This window comes from Lathamus discolor, chromosome 5, assembly GCF_037157495.1.
Source record: "Lathamus discolor isolate bLatDis1 chromosome 5, bLatDis1.hap1, whole genome shotgun sequence".
Lineage (NCBI taxonomy): Eukaryota > Metazoa > Chordata > Aves > Psittaciformes > Psittacidae > Lathamus > Lathamus discolor.
In genome coordinates, this window is record NC_088888.1 from 27065172 (window position 1) to 27089745 (window position 24574).

Below are 24574 nucleotides of genomic sequence, written 5' to 3' on the forward strand. Positions count from 1 at the left end.
CAGGTATTCAAGTGTTAGAGCAAAGAGGTCTTTTTGGCGCCACAGCTCACATCAAACTTGCTAATGATAGCACTTCCCCAACTGCCACGCACAGAGGCAGCGGAGTGACAGAGGATCACTCCCAGAAAACATTTTCCTGTCCCAAGCTGATTTACAGGAAGAAAAGTCACATTTAAAATCAGTAAGAGAAAGATGTCTATGCTTCAAACTATTACCCCAATGAGGAAAACCATCACCACCACCAAAAACCTCCAAAACTTTGTAATAGAATCATAGAATGGTTAGGGTTGGAAAGGACCTCAAGATCATCTAGTTCCAACCCCCCTACCATGGACAGGGACACCTCACACTAAACCATCCAACACAAGGCTTCATCCAACCTGGCCTTGAACACCGCCAGGGATGGAGCACTCACAACCTCCCTGGGCAACCGATTCCAGTGTCTCACCACCCTAACAGGAAAGAATTTCCTCCTTATATCCAATCTAAACTTCCCCTGTTCAAGTTTTAAGCCATTACCCCTTGTCCTGTCACTACAGTCCCTGACAAAGAGTCCCTCCCCAGCATCCCTATAGGCCCCCTTAAGGTACTGGAAGGCTGCTATGAGGTCTCCATGCAGCCTTCTCTTCTCCAGGCTGAAAAGCCCCAACTTCCTCAGCCTGTCTTCATACGGGAGGTGCTCCAGTCCCCTGATCATGCTCGTGGCCCTCCTCTGGACTTGTTCCAGCAGTTCCATGTCCTTTTTATGTTGAGGGCACCAGAACTGCACACAATACTCCAGGTGAGGTCTCACAAGAGCAGAGTAGAGGGGCAGGATCACCTCCTTCGACCTGCTGGTCACGCTCCTTTTGATGCAGCCCAGGATACAGTTGGCTTTCTGGGCTGCGAGCGCACACTGAAGCCAGCTCATGTTCATTTTCTCATCGACCAGCACCCCCAAGTCCTTCTCTGCAGGGCTGCTCTGAATCTCTTCTTTGCCCAATCTGTAGCCGTGCCTGGGATTGCTCCGACCCAGGTGTAGGACCCTGCACTTGTCGTGGTTGAACTTCATAAGGTTGGCATCAGCCCACCTCACAAGCGTGTCAAGGTCCCTCTGGATGGCATCCCTTCCCTCCAGCATATCAACTGAACCACACAGCTTGGTGTCATCGGCAAACTTGCTGAGGGCGCACTCAATCCCACTGTCCATGTCAGCGACGAAGATGTTAAACAAGACCGGTCCCATATAGTATATAATATATATAATATATAATTTTGAAATGCATAAAATGCACTTGGCGTAGCTCTGAACTCAAGATGTAACATTTTCTATAGATGAAGCTGAGATGTGACCAATACAGCCTGCTGCTAAAGAGAGCAGTTTTCAAGGTCTCTTAAGGTCGCTTTTTCTGCTGGAACTGAATGATGCTTCCCTCCTTTTTTTTTCCCATTTATTTTTATGGTTGCATGACTCTTCAGCAATTGCAGATCCAAACACTATTTAATCTTCTCTTTCTCTTGGAAATTCTAGAATGCCCCTCTTTATATTAAATTATTGACGCTCTAGTGGAGAATGGAAGAGATCCCATTATACTATTTTTCGTTCATTAAGGTTCTAATTACTTTAGTTTTGATATTGAAAAGCACTAATTAATGCTCTTAATGTGTAGTATTAGCAATGCCCTTGAACTGAATTTATACAATTTAAAGGAAAAAATGAAATATATAGTAGAATCAAAGGCTGAGAAAATGTATAAATTATGTAAGTGTAAAAAAATGCATAGAACTAATTGCTAGTATCTCATAACCAGGCATTCTGAATCCAGGAAACTAAATTTGAGTGTTTTTAAAAACATGGAACAGTCTAAATACAAAAAATCTCAATTGAAACAACTCACAATGAAGCCTCTCAAAGAGCCCAAACTCCTGTTGGTTGTGTTTGAGGTTTTCTAATATTTTGCGTTAAAGCTACAGGTTATGTTTTCCAAATAGATTTCTCCTATGTAATTACTGAAAGGCAGTATTTAATCTTTTTTTTTTTAAACTTGTATACTTATAATTACATATTTGACTAAGTGTAACCACATCTCTGAGCATCCTGTGTTTATAAACAATCATGTGCTTGAATATAATTATTACATCACTGCAGTATTTTCTTTTTTGTGCCACCTTTATCTCCCTGATGTATGCTTGCAGTCTGAACTTCATTTTAACACAGAGATTTCTTCACATGAGGATTTGCTTAATTTTGGTACAGCTTACCAAAAATTTCGGGCTGTGAGCACCAACTGAGAAGTGCTTATACAGGATGTTACTGTAAGCTCTTCACAATGATTTGGAAAAAATACTATCAAAAATACATCACTTCCATTTTAGCTTGTTGAGGCAGATTCACACATACTCAAATGTAACACAAAGGCAAAAATGGATGCCGACTGGATATATGGGAGCGACAGCCAGACTGCAGTGTCAGGTGTTGCACAGAGCAGCAGACCATGCTAGCAAGTCTCACCCTTAATTAGATACTGACTTATTGACTTGGAAGGAAGGTTGTGCTGACCAGGATGTCACAGGAAAGCCTGAACCCCACCTCCAACTCTGTGTAATTCACAAACTGCTTTTGGGCTCTTCCCACAGGTCTCCCAAAGGAGAAGATCAGCCTTAGTGCAGAAGGCAGGGGTGATGGAGCCCTTCCTCAAACCCAGCACTGTGCTCCAGATTTCCCCGGGGAGGTGGTATCACTGAGGCTGGGTACCCCCATAAGGTATTGATGTATAAGGTGCATCAGCACCCCGCTCCCAGGCACTGGCAGAGTTAGTGCCTAGGTCTCAGGGGCCCCATTTCAGAGCTGCTGTGCTGCTGCAGCTGTGACTCCACTTGCTCCTTACCCAGCCCTGACAATTACATTTGGCTATCACTAACTTAGCTAAATAAGAACATTAGCTTTCAAATATAGCTTGTCCACATCTTGTAGCAGGATGATTTTTCCAGTTTAGCTGAACATTTTCAATTTGTATGCAATTTGAGTACAATTTCAGTTGCAGCATCTTCCTCCCTTCCTTCCTTCCTAATCCCAACCGCAAACATAAACTCAGCTGCTGAGCAATTTAAAGACCCAGTGCTCTATTCAGATTATCCTCTCAAGGTGAGATCAACCTGACCAAAAATAAAAGGGTACAGTATAGGTGTGTCCATCTGCAATGTCATCTAGACTCCTTTTACAGCTAATCCTATAGGATGCATCTAAAGCAGGTCAGATGAATGGCACCCAGGAAAAACCTGTTTCCCTCCTCTACCTCACCAGGCTCTGATGCTGGTGACTGCACTGCAGACACTTAAACTGGGTAAGATGAATAGCAGACCTTCTTTCCAAACACAGGATTGCCCACCTCTCTGACGCCTGCTCAGATAAGCCTTGCTGTCAGTTCAAGTTCGCCTAAACCAGACCACTTCATGCAGCTCTTCAGTTGCTGTTTAGGTCAGTGTTCACTTATGCCTACAACTGGGGGCACATCTTTGGTCCAGACCTCTCTCTGTGTCCTTATTCAGGTTATGTCTGAGCCTTGCAAGGTTTGCTCTATAAATAATTCCTAACACAAAGCCTTTCTGTCTCTATCCACACAGCTAAGGCTCTCTTCCAAGCTGCTGCTACTCTGAATCATGCTTATTGCTTGTCCTGTCCTGTCCTGCAGATAATCACTCTAAATGCCACAACAAAGGATATGACTCTAGCTGGTCCTCCAGTGCTGTCATACCTATCTTTGCATTTCTTCACTAGCTTGCTACTCTATCACATCAGATGAGACACTTGTCCTCACTTTCAAGTCCTTCCATAGGCTACACCAGCTCTGCCTGTCTCAGGCACAGCCTCTCACACATGACAGAGCCAGCCCTGCCATAACCCATCAGTGGGCGGTATCACCCACTTGGTATGTTCTCATACATAGTCCTGCAGGTGTCACACTGCCCAGCTTGTCTGGGAGGAGCTGCTGCACACAGCTGCAAAAGTAATGCACCTTAAAAATTCCCCTTTTTCTTGCTAGAAACACTTGAGAAGTCAGGCTTCCTTTTGCGAAGCCAAATACTGTCCCACTGGTGCCTTGTGACTGTGTGCACAACCTCCCCCATTAGGTCAGGAATTGTCCCGTGCAACTTCATTGCATTGCACATTGGGCTTCTTGTCCACGACCAGTGCTCTCATACGCTACAAATTAATAGATCTACAGTGGCAACAGCAGTCACCAAGTCACAGTCAACATTTGCATAATAATTTAAAGAATGGTTGACTTACTAAGAGGCACAGCTGTAATTTAGAGGCAATGCATGCTGTTAGTAGTGCTGGGAGAAACTGAATGTGTTTGTCACTCCTTTGATGATCCTCCCACTTAGAAGCATTGCAGGTTTGTTTATTAATATCTGAAAATGTCTACTATAAAGACAAAGACTTTTAAAATCCAGAGGGACTGGTGGGTGGGGAAGCAAGCAGGAGGTGAAGAAAGAGGGTGCCTGCTGGTCATCTTTGAATCACGTGCCTTAGATGATTTGTATAGCTATATTCTAGAATGTTCAGTGGAAATGTTTTATATTGAGGGTATTTTCTTCTGAATTTTGTGTTAAATAAATACGTGTCCTTAAAGAAACTCTGAGTCTTACATGGGAGTCCTTGCTGTAATGGGAAACAAATTAGTCCTTGCTTAAAAGAAGCTATTGTTCTGAAAGAGTATATAGAAATCTCAAGTAGCATCATTTAGTGTTATTACCCAGGTTGGTTTTTTGGTTTGGTTTGGTTTGTTTTTTTTTCTTTCCAGTAAAGCTTTTTGAGCATGTATTACTGTGTTGCAGGTTTAAACATACATCACAAAGTTTAGCTGCTTTGCTCAAAAAATCAATTAAATTCATTGTGAATGCGCTGGACAGGTCTGGAATGCAAGAACTGGCTTGTTCTCTGATTTTCACGCTTATCATTTGTGGGGTATTTTAGGACATACATGTGGGAGTGTGGAGAGAGAAGGTATGCATCAAACTTCTGGAGTGACACTTAATAGCTCTGGTAATTTCTGGACAATTTGTAAATTGTAATGAAAACTATCTTGAATCTGATGTGCAATGAACCTCTTTGTGAGTGGTAGAAAAAAACAAAGCCTGCAAGCTACTACTGAGGAGTTCCATTTCCAGGCTGAGCGCTGAGAGGAGGCCCCAGCGGCGAGGGACACTTCCCCTGCCGGGGGGGGGCCTCACACCTAGGGAGGGCTGAGCTCCTTTGAAACACATTTTCAGCATCACCGAGAGCCCCAGGCAGGGCAGGCGGCCCCTGCGCCCAGAGGGGTATGCATACTGGGCGAGGACACCGTCCCCCCGGCACAGTGTGTTCGCCCTTGACGGGCCAGGGCTGCAGGCCCGGCCCCTCAGTATGAGATGCTGTGGGCCAAGAGTGGGCTCTGCAGAGGGCGTGGTTTTGCCGTGGATGCAGTGTGCTTCCTGAAGGCTCTAAGATCACCTCCTTCTAGACCCCCGGCGGTAAGAGCACGGCTGACGGGGTAGCCCAGAAACTACAGTTCCCGGCATGGCCCGCGCGAGCAGGCCCGCACCGGAAGCAGAAGCGGCAGGCTGCGCGGCACGCTGGGACACGCAGTCCGACGCTGGCCACCGCCCAAGGGCTCGTATCCTGCGACTTTGAAAACTCCCGCGGCTGCCCTCGCAGCTCTCGCGAGAACTCTGTCCCCAGCCCCGCCCCCCGCGCGGCGGGTGAGCGACCGAGGTGGGTGCCGCGCGCGGGGGGAGGGGCGCGGTGTGGCCCGGCGCCGACCGGGGCGCGTAGCTCACCGAGCGCGTTCGGTGACGTAGGAAGCGATTGTGGCGCGGCCGGGCAGGCGTGCGGCTGGCCGAGGCCTTTGTACCCGCTGCAGCTGCTGCGGGTGATGCCGCCGCCCTCATCCGCACGTACGGGGGACAAGCGGGCTGGGGTGGGCGGCCGGGGGGAGCGGCGCGGGGAGCGTGAGGCGCAGGCGACCGAGGGGGCGGAGGCGACCCCCGGCTGCCCGCCCCGCTTCCTTCCTCTGTGCCGGTAGGTGCCGGTCGCCCCTGAGGCGGCTAGGCCGCCGCCGCTGGCGCAGCGCGGGCCGGCGGAGCCCCTGGGCGGGCCCGGCTGCCGTCGCGCGTCGCCTTATGTAAGTGACCCCCGGGGCCGCGGCGCTCTGTCCCGCCACACGTGGCCCCGTGGCGGAGGGAGGCCGGGGAGGCCAGCGGCACGGCCTGGGCAGCGCACATGGGAGGAGGCGGCGGCGTGCGAGGCTCCGAGGGCGGGAGGCGGCCGGCAGAGGCTGGGGGCGTGCGAGGTGCGGCGATTGCCGGCGGGAGTGTTCTCTCCGCCCGGCCGCCTCCCGCAGGGCCTTAGGTCACTCTCTGGAGGGGTTATCTTTGCTTTCTAATAGTATTCTTTTTCAGTCCCTCCGGTCGGTGTTATTTGGAGGAGGAGGCGGGAAATCCACTGTCTGCGGTGGTCGCGGGAAGGGGGCTGGGTTTAATGGGGAGAGCACAGCTTTACAGTAATGCAGCGCGATTTGCGGGGGTCTCTTGGTCTTTGCTTGCATTGCGCAGCGAAGTTGCTGACTGGGGCAAAATCTATTTTTTTCTTAATAACCCATGGCTTAAGGTCTGGAACTTCTGCCATGAGAAAGCAGCGTGGTGTGAGTCTTCCAGGTTTAATAATTGCTTCCTGATTGTGTTTGGTAAAATGATTGGCAGTGTAGGGAGTTAATTCTGTTCGGAATGCTGAACCCTGCTTGGGGTGCGTGGTCAGGGGTGGTAGTTCAGGTGCCTTGTTCAACCTCGGTTAGTCTTGGCTGGCAGCTGTCATGTGTTTGGGCGCACAGTACTGTCTCTGTTCTGCTGAGGACAGCTCCTCCACTTAGTGTGTTGTCTTCCTGCATGGACTTGCGTGAAGTTTGCATTTTTAAGACATCGTAATGGACTTACTCAGACTTTTCTTGGTTTTATGTTTTCTCCCTAGTAAGCTGACGGATATAGTTTTAGAGAAATAATGGTGATTAGCCTTTTTCTGGTGTAGAACTGTTTTACTTATGTGGTGGAGACAACTCCTGAATGCAAGTATAGTAATGTTAGAGAATAACCACTGCAGGTAGCTGGGTAAACTGGCTCTTGTGTCAAATTCTAGTCTGTGTGGGGTTTGACTGATTTTTCAGTTAAAGGAAAATCAAACCTACAATCTGCATCTTATATGGGATCTTAGCTGTTGAGTAGAGAGCTGAAATTCTTATCCTCTGCTGTAGATTAATGCTTCTTGAAGAGCTTGTGGAACATGTGCACACACTCTGCAAGAGCTGCACTTGAGTGAAATAAGCCTGTTTTTAGAATTCCAATACAGTCTTTGCTCTGCAAGTGGCTTTTTAGACTAAAATTTAGCTTTTGGACTTACGGTTTTGCTTAACACACTGAGGGGGAAGTTTTCTGCCTAAAGTGGAACAGTGAGACTCACTAAATCCTCTTTCTGCAGGAGTGAAATACGGCAAAGCACAAATTCACTGGCCCTGACTACTGATGTGCAGGAAGTGTCTTTTCCATCTACTGCTCCTCCAATGCTTGTGAGTTGTTTCCTGCTTTCCTGCTGAAAATGTCATTGAACCAATAATGAATGGGAATTCAGAAAATTCTGTGATGCTTTTACCATCCCTTGGCTGTTTATTCAACAAAGTGGATGCTGCTTTTCTCAGAACTTTGTTTTTCTTCTTCTTGTGCAAGAAGGAGTTAAAAATTGACTGTGTTTTGGGTGGTGTCCTTCCTTAAAAGTGAAGGGGTCCTCAGCTCTCCTTGCAACAGTGTGTAGTTTCACATGTGTATCAGCTAGCATAGCAGCTTAACTGCCACAAAATGGAGATAGACATTCCTTCTTCTTCTCCCCCCAATGCATTGTTCTGCTTCCTTCTTTGTGCCAACTCTTATGCTTGCTAGTTCTCTCTGCAAGCCAGTGTAACTCTTCAGCCTGGTGGAAAACTGTCTGCTTCTCTGGATTAGTTTCCTCTCTGCTTTGTGGGCTAACTTTGCTTCTAAAGTGCTCTAAAAGGTGTTCAAGTCAGTGCAAGGTTAGCCGCAAGAGTCCAATAGTAGAAAAAAGGAGCAGATGGAGAAGGGAGGTAGCAACAAGGCCTCTCTTTTAGTGACAGCGAAGTCAATGTGTTTTGTGAAGTCTTATCTTCAGCTGTGATTGACAGTGTTTTTAGCTTTTCCTTCAGTAAGCCCATAAAGTTGTTGGCCTTTGAAACTGGTTTTCATGCACTACTGTCAGTCAGAGCTGACATCCCAGAACTCTTAACTTGGCTGTATGTGGCTCTGCTTGAACGTGTAGCTTCACCCTTTACATTTTAATTTTTTTTAATTTTTTTTTTTTACCCTAAAGCTGTTTCACACAAAAATCTATCACCACTGTCATCAGTCTGTGACTTGTGGCATGTTCCTTTCTTTGGAAATAGTTCATGATGTTTGGAAGTCATATGTATCAAAGCTGAAGAATGGCCGTTTTGGCAACTTTTGCACAGAGCAGTTTGGTTTAGGACACAGTTGAGAGGTTTAAAATGGGATTCTCATTTACTCCTGGATGTGGAGTAAGCCTGTGGTGTACTTGCATTAATTGATTTCTAACAGATAGAATTAGGGATGTGATTGTTGTCACTGTCACTGTTTTCAAAGAGGACAGTAATGCAGTTAGTGTTGGATATATCTCTTAACAGAAACTTCATGCCTTTATAATCTAGCTCTGTTTTCCTGCTGTCAGATTTCTCGGTAGTCCTTGGTTTAACTTAGTAGAGTGTTGTGGTTTAAACTCTGAACTGAAACTCCGAAACTTTAAACTGCTGAACCCAGGACACAGAGTGATGCAAGTAAAACATCCTAATAACCAAGTCACTGTATGTTGTTCATAATTTATTATGAAGTTTATTGCCCTTGTTCCATACGGTCAAGCCAGGTACCTAGAAGAAAATGCCCATTGGCTTACTAGAAGAAACCTCGGCATGCCTGATGATTTGTAGCATTTTCATAGGCTTTCATATGCAGTTAACAACTGTTGCATGATCAAATTTAAAGTGAATGCTCCAGGTGTTGGGGTGTTACTTACTTGATGGTACTTACTGGTGGTACTGGATTGATAAGCACAATTGATGTGTGCTGTAGACAGGACTACACTGTGTGAGGGTGTGAGCTTTCCACCAGAGAAGAATCTGATTTGATGGGGAATTTGTGGTGGTGACTGATTTGTGTTCAAATTCAGATCTCCCCAGTAGTGTAGCTTAAAATTTTATTTCCAGTTTGGCCACATAAAGTTGTGTGTTCTTGGCTTGTGCAGGTATTTAGTGGCGAAGGCAGGGTGACTCAGGGTGACTCATGGAGAGCATGCAGTTGAGAAGCTTTCTTGAATGCTATTTCCTGCTGTACTGAAAGATACTTGTTCCCTCTTCAGTATACTCTGGGGGCTGCCCAGCTGGAAAGCACCTTGACAAAAAAGACCCTGGGCGTCCTGGTGGACCCTGAATTGACTGTGAGCCAGCAACGTGCCCCTATAGCCAAAAGGCTTTCTGGTATCCTGGGCTGCATGAGGAGGAGTGTTGTCTGTTTGACATTTTAGTTAGAGATCTGGGTGATGGGGCAGTGCACCCTCAGTAAGAAGTGTGACCCTGACGCAAACAAGGCTTACAATACCCTGGGCCGCACGAGGGGGAGGCGCAGCTGGTGAGGCCGCACCTTAAGTGCTGTGTCCAGGTCTGGGCTCCCCAGAGATAGGGGGAGATACACGAGAGATAGGGAGGCACTGGAGAGAATGCAGCAAAGGGCTACAGTGGTGACTGGAGGGATTGGAGCACCTCTTTTGTGAGGCAAGGCTGGGAGAGCTGGCAGCCTGCAGAAGAGAAGGCTCAGGGTGGATCTCACCAATGCATATCGATACCTGAAAGGAGAGGGTTTAGAAGATGGTGTCAGGCACTTTGCAGCGGTGCCAAGTGGCAGGACCAAAGGCACTGGGCACAAACTTGTTAACCAGCTCAGTATATCAGTATACTTTTGTATTTGGTATTACAGGTTACTCATAAAATACATTCATTAAATCATTACAATTAAACTAAGATGGAATGCTGGTCAAATTGTGGTTCCTTTTACTCACTGGAGCCCCTGGATGCTGTGCAAAAATTCACCCTGCTGTCACTTTGAAATGATGACAAGTATCAAAAAGCAAACCCAACAAAGCTACTGTTGGCTAAGCTGTCCCACTTGGAACTTGATCTGTGCTAGTTGTGAACACTGGCAGAGTGATCAGGTGGGCTGGCCTCAGCAGCATCCTGCAATGCTGGCTTTGCCATTGGCAACATTCTTTTTCCAAATGTTGACTTGTGCCCAGTGTGGGACCCTGACTTATGCTTCCCAAGCTTTACATGCTTCTTGTTTTCATGCTTGCAGAATACGCTGGAATGTACTTTTAAATAGAGTGCTTGTGACTTGAAATGTATAGTAGATTCTAATAACCAGACTTTAGAGCATAATAATAAAATGGTTTGGGTTGGAAAGGACCTTAAGATCATCTAGTTTGAATGCCCTTGCTGTGGGCAGGGATGCCTCAAACTAGACCAAGTCACCCAGGGCTCTGTCCAGTTTGGCCTTGAACACTGCCAGAGATGGGGCATTCACAGCTGCTTTGGGCAACCTGTTCCAGTGCCTCTCCACCCTCACAGTAAAGAACTGCTTCCTAATATCTAAGCTGAACTTCACCTGTTTAAGTTTAAACTCATTACCCCTTGTCCTGTTGCTCCAGCCCCCGATGAAGAGTCCCTCTCCAACACACTTTTAGGTCCCCCTTCAGATACTGGAAGGCTGCTGTGGGGTCTTCAGGCAGCCTTCTCTTCTCCAGGCTGAACAGCCCCAACTTCTTCAGCCTGTCTTCACATGGGAAGTAATAAGGCCCCCTTATCATCCTCATGGCCCTCCTTTAGACTTGCTCCAACAGTTCCATGTCGTTCTTATGTTGAGGACATAATCTTCCTCCAAAGAAGTAACAACTAATATAAACAGTGTTTCTTTATAAACATTTCCCTTAAGTAATTTTATGTTGCTCTCAGAGTCTAGTCTTCAAAACTAGCTATAAGGGAAACAGGTTATTAGTGTGCGCTGGAAGAAAGAGTCATAAAACTCCATTTGCAGAACAGGTATGGTACAGTTGATGCAGCAGGCTTTGTGTGTACGTTTAAGTGGTTGGTTGTACTGGCTAGTAGTGTAGAGTAAGGGCTCTGTTTGATGCTTGGGTTGGTCAGCATGTGTGTAATGGATTTAAGTCTAGAAAAATATCGTTATTTTAAAGTGCTTTACTACATTCCCATCGTAAGTAATGATCAATGAGCTATGAATGCTTATGTATTGCTTGTAATGTGAAAACACCAACAGGGCGTTTTTGAATGTGAATACAAGAGAGACTTGAAATTGTCTTGGTACCTTCCACTTCTTACCACTGCATGACCTCATTGTTCTGAAGTCTGTATTGCTTAAGATGTGGAAATATCAACAGCACATTTTCCAGAGGAATTTTGGGGAATGGAGGTAGTGAAGAAATTAGTGTTCCTTAATGGTCAAACTGAACATGGGAAAGTGATTAAGACATAAATGATAACATAAAATCTAGATAATAGATTTCTAAAATATCTAAAACTCGATAATAACTAGAATAACTAGAAGACAAATGACAAGAAACAATAAAGCACAAAATCAAGGAAAAGTACAAATGGAAACTTACACCTCTTCCTGAGAAGCTTTTTAAAAGACAGTTCCTCTCAGGTTGACCCTCACAAACCCATGTGAGCAGTTTTGAACTTGAACTCAGTGTACTGTATTTTTTTCTGTTACTTCCCTTGTCAGACTTGCACATCACTATTTGTTGGTGATCTCACAGGTGTCAGAAAAGCAAAGGATTCTGCTTGTGCTCTGCTGAGAGATCAAAAGCTGCCCTGATTGCCGTTTTTGTAAGGAGAAGAGCTTCAGGCGACTCATGGGAGATTTTTCCCTGCATGCTGATGAAACTTTTGTTAATCTCCAAAATATTGATTGCTGACATGAGTGTGGTTTTGCATGTTTTTCTTTATTTACAGTGAAGAATGCGAGACCTAAGGGCTCGGGCAACGAGCAGTCTCCTGCAGTTTCCAGAGGTGACTATTCAGGCACTTGGGGAAGATGAGATAAGCCTGGACTCTGTGCTGTGTGGGAAGTTTTCTGGAGGTGAGTGTTTTCCTTTAGATTTGATCTTGTAGAACGTGATTCTTGCCTGGAGTTTGCCTGAGGCATAGGGTCATAGCATCAGCTGTGTCTGGTTGGTGCTGTTAAGATGCATCAGGTTCCGAGAGGACAAAAAGGATGTTTCAGGTGTTAGAAATGCTAATGTTAAATCATTAGTGTAGTTAAACTTTAAAATGGCAACAGCCTGCAGTGCCTGTTTTAAGCTCCAAATCCCTGCCCAGAGCAGCATGTATCAATGAAATTAATAAAGTAGAAATGAATTGATTTAGATTTGTTATACTTTTAAATGGGCATTAAGACTTGTATTCCTGTGTGTATTTAGATAATTTCTAGCAAGGCCAACCTGAATATGGTACAAAGACTATGGATCAATATGTCACTGTATCCCATTCAGAATTCTTCATTGCAGGATGACAAATGCAAATAATAGGGTTGTTAATTCTAAGATGTAGTGCTTGAGGATTTCAGTGGGTGATTTTAAATAGTTGATGAGAATTAGGTAAATTGGTTTTCCTTTGTTAGGTCCGTGACTTGAAGGACAGGGGCAGTGACAGTGACTTTCAGTTGTTCCAGTCTTCTGTTGGAGATTTGCTTTTATCAGCTTTCTTTCCTCTTCCAGGGAGAAATGTCCTGGCCTGGTTGGTATGTGGTCCTCAGCTCGAGGTAGTGAACTCTGTGACAGGAGAGCGGCTCTCTGCCTATCGTTTTGGTGGAGTAAATGAACAGCCCCCCACTGTCCGTGTGGTAAAGGAGTTTTCCTGGCAGAAGAGAACTGGACTGCTGGTTGGGTTGGAAGAAGCAGAGGGAAGTGTGCTCTGTCTGTACGACCTTGCGATATCAAGAGTAGTTAAAGCAGTTGTTCTTCCGGGAAGGGTACGTACAATTTTAATCAGAAAAACAAAGCCTTTAAGTCGCTAGGTACTGCATAACCATGTTTTAAGAAAAGGTTTGGAGTGTCTCCTTGTAGGGGATGTTTTTTCTGTGTTCCGTTAACATATTGTCACTTTAGGGTGTCCAGTCAAACAGAGCCTTAATGTAAGATCTTAGGCTTAACAGTAGCATTATCTTTTGAGTTTAGTGTTACTAAAACAAGTTTTCTTGTTTTATTGTAGACCACACAGTTACCTAACTCTCCACTTCCACATATGGGCATTTCCTTAAAGTAAACAAGAATCAGCATAAGAGAAGATTAAGGTTCACCATAGTTTTTGATCTTAGAATCTCAACAAAGAAATACTCTTGCTCAGCTTTCTGTAATGTGATTTGGGTTAACTTGCTAGAATCCATTTTGAGTTTTATTTGTAATGCTGCAGAGTGATTACTAGTAGGAAGCATGGTGTCCCTCAAGGATCAGTGTTGGGACCAGTCTTGTTCAACATCTTTGTTGGTGACATGGACATTGGGATTGAGTGCACCCTCAGCAAGTTTGCCAATGACACCAAGCTGTGTGGTTCAGTTGATACGCTGGAGGGAAGGGATGCCATCCAGAGGGACCTTGACACGTTTGTGAGGTGGGCTGATGCCTACCTTGCGAAGTTTAACTGCGACAAGTGCGAGGTCCTACACCTGCATCGGAGCAATCCCAGGCACAGCTACAGGTTGGGCAGGGAAGAGATTCAGAGCAGCCTTACGGAGAAGGGCTTGGGGGTTTTGGTCATGAGAAAATGAACATGATCTGGCTTCAGTGTGTGCTCGCAGCCCAGAAAGCCAACCGTATCCTGGGCTGCATCAAAAGAAGCATGACCAGCAGGTCGAAGGAGCTGATCCTGCCTCTCTACTCTGCTCTTGTGAGACCTCGCCTGGAGTACTGTGTGCAGTTCTGGTGTCCTCAACATAAAAAGGACATGGAACTGCTGGAACAAGTCCAGAGGAGGGCCACGAGGATGATCAGGGGACTGGAGCACCTCCCGTATGAAGACAGGCTGAGGAAGTTGGGGCTGTTCAGCCTGGAGAAGAGAAGGCTGCGTGGAGACCTCATCCAGTACCTGAAGGGGGCCTATAGGGATGCTGGGGAGGGACTCTTCATGAGGGACTGTAGTGACAGGACAAGGGGTAATGGGTTAAAACTTAAACAGGGGAGGTTTAGATTGGATATAAGGAGGAAATTCTTTCCTGTTAGGGTGGTGAGACACTGGAATGAGTTGCCCAGGGAGGTTGCGAATGCTCCATCCCTGGCAGTGTTCAAGGCCAGGTTGGACAGAGCCTTGGGTGAGATGGCTGAGTGTGAGGTGTCCCTGCCCATAGCAAGGGGATTGGAACTAGATGATTTTAAGGTCCTTTCCAACCCTAACTGTTCTATGATTCTAAGTTTTATTTCTGAAATCTAAGTAAGCTGGGAATTGGAAAAGGAAAGGTTTACAAGGATCATATCACATAACGAATCTGTTTCTATGAAGTGGTTTGAAATAGAATGTTGTTCTAACTGCTGGTTGTATTAGTGACTTCTATACCATGGGGGGAAATGTTGGCTGATGTCTGATGGAGATTATGAGTTTTGAAATAAAGCCAAAGCTCGTTGGAAGTTTTTCTCTTATGCCCTGGATGCTCTTGACTGCAAGTACATTTGGTCTGTTGCTTTCAATTTGATTCCTGTCTTTTTGCTATTAGATTAGTTAGATCAGCTTTGCCAGGACGCAGGTGTTGCTAGCTGGACTGTTAACTTCCAAGTTGTGGATGCAGATAAGGGTAAGGGAAACCAAGGAGATAAAACTTGTGCTTGGCTATTGTCCACGTGGTTTGAATTTATTCTGTAATTCATACTTCCAAATTATACATTGCGTAATATGTTTTTAATCTGCTTGAGCATTTCTTTGATTTCCAGACGTATTATTTGTAAAGGTAAAATGCAGATCTGCTATTAACATTGCTTTCTACAGTTTATATCATTACTGGTTTAAGGCTTTAATGAGTACCTTAGTTTCTAGACTGTTTGCTGTGTTGGTTTATCTCTGTGGATATTAAGTTGTACAAGTTAATGCTAACTCTGTAGCTACTCTTGTCCAAGGTGTGAAGCCATTAGTTTGTTAATGCAGCATTTTTTTAGTGTTTGTATGACTGCCATTTAATGTAACAGAATATGTGTAGTCATTCAAAGAGCAAGGGCATGGGTTAAGAAAACCAAACTCACAAGCTTAGAATGAATTTTGGCATAATTTTTTTTATTTTGCGGGACCAACTCTCATTGCCCCCTAGATATCCATGTGAAATGCAGCAGAAAAGGGAAAGTATTAGTGGAGAATTCTTTGAATTGCATTCTAGTAAAGGTTAAAAACATGAGTTGTGTTAAGTAGGTTTATAGTTGCTGTATGTTTCACAACTGTCGAATAGTATTTTCATGAGTTATCCTGGTTTGTGTGAGGCAGAAGAGTAGCATTCAGATTCAGTGAGCTGAGAAAAGTTTTCTTTGTTAATTCCCAGAATGAGTTGGCAGTAGTCTAGGATAATGTGAAAAGGCAGAGCATAGCACAGTAGAAAAAAATGCAGTTTCAGGAGCTTCTGTGTGGAAAATTGAAGTGTTAAACCCGGGAAACATTTTTGGAAGACTGAATGCAAAAATGGAAAAGATTAATTTGGGGCCAGTTGTACAAAAAAAAAAAATCAAAAAAGAAATAACACTTGAACTTGGCTAATTCTGTAGCAAGATATTTATACAATATTTCTGGTTTCCTCACAACTGTCATCAAGGCTTGGAGCAGCAAGCATTTCAGTAATCAGAACACTTTTGATAGTCCTTTTAGTAGCAGGGAAGACTGGAAATTGAGTTTGATTTATAGGAAATCTGAAACTAAAAGTCGTTGAAATTTCTATAGGTACTTCTAAGATAGAATTCTTGTAACCAAGATGAAAGACAAATTCTGTAGTAGATTGCAGGGCAGTGTAGTCATAACAAATGCTTGATAAGGGAGAGGAGAAAACATTGGGGCTTAGGGGTTTGGTTATTTTTCACCAGCTCTGCAGGTAAAAACACTTGGACTCCCTTGTGCTGTTCAGTTGTTTTATTTTCATATGAAACTCTGTTGTATAGTTTCCGGTTTTCATTATGCTGCATTTGTAAGCAGGCTGAACGATAGTCTGTGTTCTTTTGTTGTGTAGCTTTAACCACAGGAATCTTTATGTGCTTGTATCCCTGCTGTAGCAGTCAGTATTTTCCCCGGGGTGGGTTGAAGGTGCTGAAAGGTCTGTCTTTGCCTTGTAATAAAATTGCTCACAGACTGGTTCGTATGTTCAAGAGAAGTGTGCTGTTCTTCCTCAGTTGGAGTTATGTCTTTATCTATCAAGCTGCTTTCCTTTTTGCTGCTGTTCTCAAATTTTGGTTAATATTCCTGAGAGTGCTGGTGTGCATTTAAAACTTTTTTTACTGTATCTGGATATTGTTTTTATTCTAAATGAGGACTAGTGTAAATGTGATTAAGCTACTGTCTTCTTTCAGCCCTTTCTAAAAAACATAAACACGTTTAATTCTCATAGGAATGGTGTGTCTATGATGCCACGTGAGTGCTGCCTGATCTGACAGCTGTGATTTATCCTAGTAGCTGTTGGCAGAGGTGACATCAACTGCATCGCAGTGCTGATGGGCTGTGAGCAATAGGAGAAATAGATTTTAAGTTCCTTACATATGATAAAGTTTCTTGCAGATAACTGTTTTTCTGTGTTTTGTTAATTATTTCTAATTACGAAATGGTAATTGGTAAGCTGTAGTAGCAGAATGCACCAGTTAAATGGAAATTAATTCAGTTAAATGGAAATTAATTCAGATAAATGGAAATTAATTCAGTTAAATAAGAAGCCTAGTAAATGTAAGGCAGGAGCACATTTTTGCACAGGTTTTTTTTTTGTTGGTTTTTTTTTTGTTTGGTAGTGGGTTTTTTTGGTTGGTTTTTTTCTGTCTTCTTTTTTCATGATATAATTGGCAAAAGTGCTTTGTCTTTAAGTCATTGTTTCTGGTGTGCTAATTCTGGTTTCACTTTGAAGTGATATTGCTGTAGCTTGTCAAATTGCTTACATGTTCCCTTGTTGTTCTCCTGTAGGTAACGGCTATAGAACCCATAACTAACGACGGAGGAGCCAGTGTGAGCACTCGGCACCTGCATCAGAGTCTGCGATGGCTCTTTGGAGTGGCAGTGGTGGCTACGGACGTTGGACATCTGCTTCTTGTTGACCTTTGTCTGGATGATTTGTCTTGCAGTCAGAATGAAATAGAAGCATCAGGTAAGCTTGCAGTCATATAAATTGAAATAGCTTCTTCAAGAGGCCCAAACTCCTGATTTACAGAGTCCAAGAAAAATCTGTCTAGGAGGGTTACCCTTTTACTGAGTTTGAAATGTGGGTGAGAATCCCTGTCGGCTCAGGGAGTTATGTTATTTGAAGTTAACCAACATGGAAATAGCAACAGTAAAATTAGATTACATGTGCTGTCACATCGGTGTTTAAAATGCTACCGCACTGGCTTAACACAGTCATTTATTTTGTGGTTTTGTGTGTGTAGATCTAGAAGTTGTCACCAGAATTCCTGCTGAAGTTCCACAAAGAAGAGAAACTGTGACCAGGGAAGGGAGACATCTCTGTTTTGAATTACAAAATCCATCGGGAACATCAATATCAACGCTGTGCTACATAAGCAGAAGCAATCAGCTCGCTGTGGGTTTTTCTGATGGCTACCTGTCACTATGGAATATGAAAACTTTGAAGAGGGAGTAAGTAGGCCTTTACACTCTGCCATGCCTGGAGGTTCAGGAATCTCATTTTTTTGCTTCAGGAAGTGTGTTGGTGCAAAGAGAACTTTTTGAGGAACTAAAATGTTGAATATCATTTCGGAATGCTTAGAAATCTTCTAAAACAACTACAAAGTCATACATGGATTAAATGGACCGCCTTCTCCCCAGTGGGCTAGGGTGGTTTTACTTATTCTGCCTGTTGATGGAAGATTTGAGGGAAGCATATTCGTTTGGGTTATGTCAAGCAGTTTGGATTTGATAGCTGAGCTGATTTTTTTTTTTAAGTCAGTCTTTTCTATCAGTAATATTCAGTGAAACCAGGAAATGTGTGTATTTTGAAGAAACAGATTTTGGAAATTATTTATCAGAGCCAGTTTCTGGAATTGGGGCATATGTTGAAAGGCTTAAGTACACAATGAGATTTTGGAGATGGAATTCTTAAAAGGGGGAAACTAGTGAGGCATAAAAAATCAGCAGCTGATCGTTGCATAACATTAAATTGTCTCCTACATTTCAACCTGGACTGAAATAGGGGATTGAGCCATAGTAGTGCAGCAATGCCTGTTCATGACTGCTTGGAACACTTGGAAATGAGAATAAGGGACATGTGAATTTATAAGCAATAGAAGAATTAAAAGATGATCTTAAATCTACCAGCGAGCAACCTCACTTGAAATTTCATTTGTCCACTTTAGCAAATCTGCAGTGACTCACCGGCAACTCGTGGATGCATTAATAGAGAGGGGAGCAATAAATAGGTGGCCAGCATAGATTGTGAACGTGCAAACAAGGTTCAGAAGTCTGGATGAAAGATGCTTTCCATAGTCCAAGTAAAGAAAAGAGAAACTACTTCTGTGTGGTGCTGTTCTAAATAGGTTTAGAAGCTGTGCTGCATTTTCAGTTCAATACTGAAGTAGGCTACACCAGCAGGAAGAGTCTTTTGCGTGGCAGTAATTACTTCAGCAATTACTTCAGTAATCATTTATGTTCCTGCTGCTCAGGTGGAGGAGGACATAAACCAAGGTTCTTGAATGGGATGGACAGTAATTTCCTCACCTCTTGACTGTTGCATACCAAGGAGTCACTTCCTTGTCTCACTAGTTTGAGCTGGAGGTGTGCCCTTCTGTCCTTTGGGGATAAGGACACAAGGTGCTCTGCTCAGAAAATGCTTCTACCCTTCTACAAAAAGTTAGGGCCAGTAGGCTCACCTTTCCTCTTTTTGTTTTTTTTTTGAACCTGCAGGCACCACTCTCAGCTCGAAGGAGGAAGGATTCCTGTCTATGCTGTTACTTTTCAAGAGCCCGAGAATGACCCTCGCAATTGTTGCTACTTGTGGGCTGTCCAGTCTACACAAGAAAGGTGAATAAAACTTTACTATAAGCCACTGAATTGTTACGTTTTTATATATTTGTTAACATACAGTTGCTACACATATATCAGTTAGAATCTCCTTAGCTGTGCGGGAGATTCTCTCAGGTATGAGAGGTATTAAGCTTACAATGCAATTTTCACAGGGTTTAGCAGACGTGAACAGTTCCTAGTTCTTACCTTCAGAAAAGAAGGCAGAGTAACAGTGGCTGCATTTTTGTGCTTGCATTCCTAAATGATTTCCTTTGTTTCTTGATGACAGCTTCACAATTTGTTTGTATTTCCCTCCGTGGTATCAAAACACCAATAAAAGTAGTTGAGGCTGCAGATCTGGAAGACTAAACATGCTGGTATAGCAGCCTTCTGCCTCTGAAGGAGGAGGTGACAGTACTGCTGATTGCCTTGACCCTGCTTCAGCATTCTTTGGAGCCTCTGTGGGCTGTTTCAGCTCTCCCTGTTCAGGAGAGAAGTCAGTGTTTTCTTGCTGGGCTGGTGAATCAAATGAGGATGTGGAAGATGCAGTGTATGCTGGAGAGGGACTGGGGCTTTGGTGGGAAGGGAGAGGGAGAAAGCTCGCTCTCTCAGCATCACCGAGCTATGTGATCAGCTCAGCTGTTCACAGAGTTGCAGTCTTGTAAAGTCTGACTTTAAAGTAGTTTTGATCACGAACTCTTCACTATGAAGAACTGTTTCCAAGACATTTTGGTCCCTGCAACGTCTTAAAGCTTTCACGCGGTATGGCTGGCATTTTCCACTGAAGCTCTTAGTGTCCGTATTTCCTCTGATCCGTTTTAGTGGCTACGTGTGACCAATTGTCATGTTTTGGGAAATGGTGTGTTTCTTTTCAGCAAGAGGATGCTATTAAGAAAATTTCAGTCTAATGAAATAATAATGAGAATTATAGAGCAGCTTTGTAATCCAATTTCATCATTTATACCTTTTTCAGTGAAGGTGATGTTGTGAGTTTACATCTGTTGCAGTTAGCATTTGGTGACAGAAAACACTTGGCTTCAGGACAAGTCATGTATGAGGTAAGACATGCATGTGTGTGGAAAGATGAAGATAGTAATTTTCTCTGAATGAGAATTAGTGAAGCTGGAGGGGCTGATGTTAAACCATTAGAATTCAGAGCAGACAAAAAAAAAGGAATTACCTTCTTGGGCCTGGCCTTTGTGCTTTTTGACAAGCCGCATCAATTTTATACTGCAGCGTCATGTGTTCCAACTAGAGTCATCTGCAAAGAGCCCAAATAAATACAATTGTGCAAGAGGAAACAGCCTTTAGATATAAAATTGTTCTTAATTTAAACAGCAAATTAATGACGTGTAGCTCAAGTAGACAGGGCTTTGAATACCTTTGTGTAACCAGACTTTAGACCCAGAGAAGCTTATTTCTGTCAGCCTTTTCTAAAATATGGTTTTGCCTTTCTTTTTCTCTCTCTCTGTTTCTCTCTTTCTGTTTCTCTCTTTCTGTCTCTGTGTGTCTTTTTTCACTTCTGCTCTTCGTCTTATATTCTTGTTTTTCTTCTGATTGCCAGCTGGGTTACTCTTAAAGCCAGCAAAATATGTAAATGCAGTAAAGAGTGGCATGATTTGGTCTGAAGAGTATCCAATACATTTTTAAAACTGGCTCCAGAGATTTTATGTTAAAAATATAGATGGGATATCATTATAGCTGACATAAGAGATAATGTGTCTATATACTGTGTAAGTCTATTCCATAGTATGCTTTAAACTCTTCAAAACTCTTTTTGAGGGGAAAGTAATCTTAATTCAGAGCAAAATTCTCCTCTTATTTTGATTCTTTCTTTTGCGTATTCTCAGTAGTTATGGAATGAAATAGGAATGATTCTTCTATCTTGATATTCTTTTACAGGGACTGTATGTTTTTTCTTTTTTTCTGTGAGTTAAAATTTTGATCTTTTATTTTTTGCTTAAAGATAGGAAAGCTTCTTCCTCATTTGTAATTATAGCTTTTGAATAGTTACAGTTGGTGCTTGGAAATGGTGATGTTTCTTTAAAAGGCATTCTCTGTCATGGGGACAAGGTAGACAACTGATTGAGTGTGTTCTAAATATGGATGTCTTGTCTTTTCTTTGTTGTGCAGCTTTTTAATGGCGTAAATATAGTGCTCTAGAGCAGCAGAGCACCCTGATTGGGATTTTTAATTTTAAAAGATTTTCATTACATTTATCTGCTGCAAGTCTTTTTAGTGCTCTAAGCACTTTGGCCGGTTTATAAGAGAAACTGTCTTTAATCTTTCTCTCATTTTACTGTTGAACTCCTTTGTATTACCTTTTAGAAGTTCTTTTTTAGCTACAGTCTTTGCAGTGGCTAAGACAATACCTTGTGCTATATGCTGCTTTGGAAAAAAAGCAGTTGTCTATATCCATTCTTCTCATGGCTACCTTGTTTCATCTCAACCCTTTTAAAGTTTTAATGTGGGAGCTTTAACTCTTTGGCAATTCTTTGTCTTGGTCTCCTTATTTTCCTGAAGCAGATTAAACTAATGTCAGTTTTTATCTCTGTGGGTCAAATGTTTCATCAGCCTTTGAAAATGGTTCTTCTAGAAATTCCAGCAGACAGTCTATGAAAAGCACCCAATGTGATTAAGTAATGTTACTCTGTTTGTGGCTTGGAAAAGCCATGGTGTAGTTAATAGAAGACTTCTAATCCTCTACAGCCTATGCAACCAGTACCGCATTCACAGGCTTATAAGAGATGTCAGACACCTGAGTCTGGATTAGAGATGTTTTTCTCCCCTTCTGTTTCTACTTCCCTGTGATGTAATGTGGTGGAAGATAGAAACAGGACCTAATTTGTCAAGGTAGTCAAAGAGTGAACTAAGTAGCTGGACCCTCTGGGGAGAAATTACAGGTTCTTCAACTAGGTTTTAGATGAGCCACTTACATATGAGCACTCACATAGCTTCATACCAAGACTTGGTAACACCTACTGCCAAAGAAAGCCATCAAAACCAACCCCCACCCCTGGCCCCCTACCAAAGATGCATTAAGGCAGGATCTGTGCTTTACAGTGGACACTGTTAGTCTCAGAATATTTCCTTGTATTTGCAGATTGGTCAGTACTACATGACTGACTGTCTACATGGCAGTCTGAGTCAAGTTTCTTGTCCATCTTCAGTAGCAGAAAATTTGAGAGTAGTTCACCTTTACCAGGCCAAGTTTGAGTACATGAGGAGTAAACTGTTGATCCTTGTCCACTGAATAGAATTCTTAAGAGCTTGAAAGACTTGTCTACTACAGCAGTGCTTTACGTTCCAGGAATCAGAGTTGAGGCTATGCAACAGTGCATCATGGACTTTGTATCATGGTAAAAAGACACTAAGAGGACTTTTGGAAAATGTGACACTATGTTTTTGTAAATGTGTGTCAAGCTTGTGTCTCGATTGCCTTCAAGGCTGGTGCAAGTCTGCTCAAGTAATTAAACATAAAGGTATGCTTTCAAAGATCTTTTTTATACCATCTCAGCAGTTTCTAAATCTGGTGCATCAAATCATGGAGCACATCTTTACCTTGGTCCTACACAATACTTGTGGATTGGCGGAGTGTACAGTCTTTACTTTCATACCAGAGTCTGACCAGTGCATCTCATTTGGAAACTGTCTTCATGTTTTCCTGGTTGATTAAGTCATTCTCTAATATCTTCCATACAGTGGAGTTCCTTAACTTACATTAAGTTAAGATTAAACTTAATTTAGATTAACAATCTAGATTTGTTTGCCGTGGAGTGAAAAACTTAAAGTATACTGGTTTGCTTCTGGAGTTGTCTTAGGCAGGATTGTGTGCTATTATTTTTCCCTTCTCCTCTGCACCAACTTTGTGGGGGACTGATTCTTTCTATATGAATCAAAGTTGAAATTTCTAGCTGTTAAAATGAATCTCTGACAGATTTATGGAGTTTTATTTCTTTATTTGATGTAACTGGTTTTAGTGATTATTCATTCTATAATAAAAAATTTGAATCTTTGCTTAGGTATACACTAATTTTTCAAAGAGGTGGGTTTGATTTTTGTTATCTGCTCTGCACATGTTATCTGTTTCCGAAGTTTGAATGGAATATGCGTGCTTCAGAGCAAAGTGTAGTTGGGGAAATGCTAAATTATGAAAATATAAAAAGCCTTTACAGCCTATCATGCCTGTTACACTTAATTCTTGTGCACGTCAGATGTAGTTTCTGTTATCAGAATTAAGCTCAATATAATATACATACTGTATTAGAAACACTATTTCCTATGTAAGTGTAACATATGGGGTTTTTATTTTAAAATGACCATTTCTTTATCCTGTTTTTCCCCAGGGTTTGGAATACTGTGATGAAAGGTACAGTTTAGAGCTCACGGGTGGAGTCTTTCCCTTGAGAGGGCAGACCAGCAATACTAAGTTACTCAGCTGTCAGACTGTGGAAAAATTTCGCAACCACGTTGACAGAGAGGATAGTGTTAATGAAGGTTTGTTCTGATGTCTGTGTTTGCCTACTGTAAAAGAAAGGGTTTGGGAATCTTAAGCAGTGAATGCTGTTTCGTACCCACAGTGTACAAGTATTGAGTATCCATGTCAACTAGCTTCTTACGCTTATTGTGAAAGGAAATTTGTCACATGAGACTTTGCTCAGAGAAAAAATATAGAGGTTTTTTTATGCTTGCTCTTATGCTATAGCAATGTGTGATGGGGTCATCTGTGTAATGCTGGTTAGTTCTTCTATTCTTCCAGCTGTTGTCCTTGAACAATCGGATGATTCAACAAACAACACCCCTGGGAACCCTCCCCCCCCCACCCCCGAAAAAAACCCCAAACCAATCTAAAACCCAGCAAATGAAAGCAACAATAAAAAGTGATGTGAGGCATGGAGAAATACCTGTAATTTTTCTGGTCGTTTCTAATTAGCTTTTATTTAGAACCTGCTCAATTTAAGTTGTAGGTTCTGTTGTGTGTCGGTTGGAGCCAGCAGTGAAGCTGTGCTCAGTCATGAATTGATAACTTCAAAACCAGTTTCAGCAGCTGACAAAACTGAAACAGCAAAGAAGTGCACAATGGAACACAGTAAAGTGTTTGAGGATCTCTGAACAGTAATGATGATGAATTTAACAGAGAGCAGAGAAATATTTTCCCAGTCAGGATCTTTTCTCTGTTTGTGTAAATGATACACACATGCTTTGCTTCCATCTGGAAAATACATTCTCCCTAGAGAAGACAGACCATGCCACTTGTT

General features: G+C 42.8%; 1 protein-coding gene across 4 annotated transcripts in view; it reads left to right on the forward strand.

Moving 5' to 3' along the window:
- Nucleotides 1-5676: 5676 nt before the first annotated feature.
- Nucleotides 5677-24574, forward strand: part of LOC136014942 (protein ELYS-like) — a 44691-nt gene continuing 25793 nt past the window's right edge. The window contains exons 1-9 of one of the 4 annotated variants that reach the window (XM_065680122.1): nucleotides 5677-5737; nucleotides 7493-7580; nucleotides 12117-12243; nucleotides 12881-13134; nucleotides 17289-17469; nucleotides 17747-17954; nucleotides 19218-19334; nucleotides 20290-20374; nucleotides 23663-23813. In XM_065680122.1, the coding sequence (XP_065536194.1) occupies nucleotides 12123-12243; nucleotides 12881-13134; nucleotides 17289-17469; nucleotides 17747-17954; nucleotides 19218-19334; nucleotides 20290-20374; nucleotides 23663-23813 (1117 nt within the window). In that variant the 5' untranslated portion in view covers nucleotides 5677-5737; nucleotides 7493-7580; nucleotides 12117-12122. Of the gene's footprint in view, nucleotides 5738-5759; nucleotides 5920-6773; nucleotides 7581-12116; nucleotides 12244-12880; nucleotides 13135-17288; nucleotides 17470-17746; nucleotides 17955-19217; nucleotides 19335-20289; nucleotides 20375-23662; nucleotides 23814-24574 lie in introns of those variants that run through there. The other 3 variants (XM_065680121.1, XM_065680124.1, XM_065680123.1) reach the window with 3 other exon arrangements.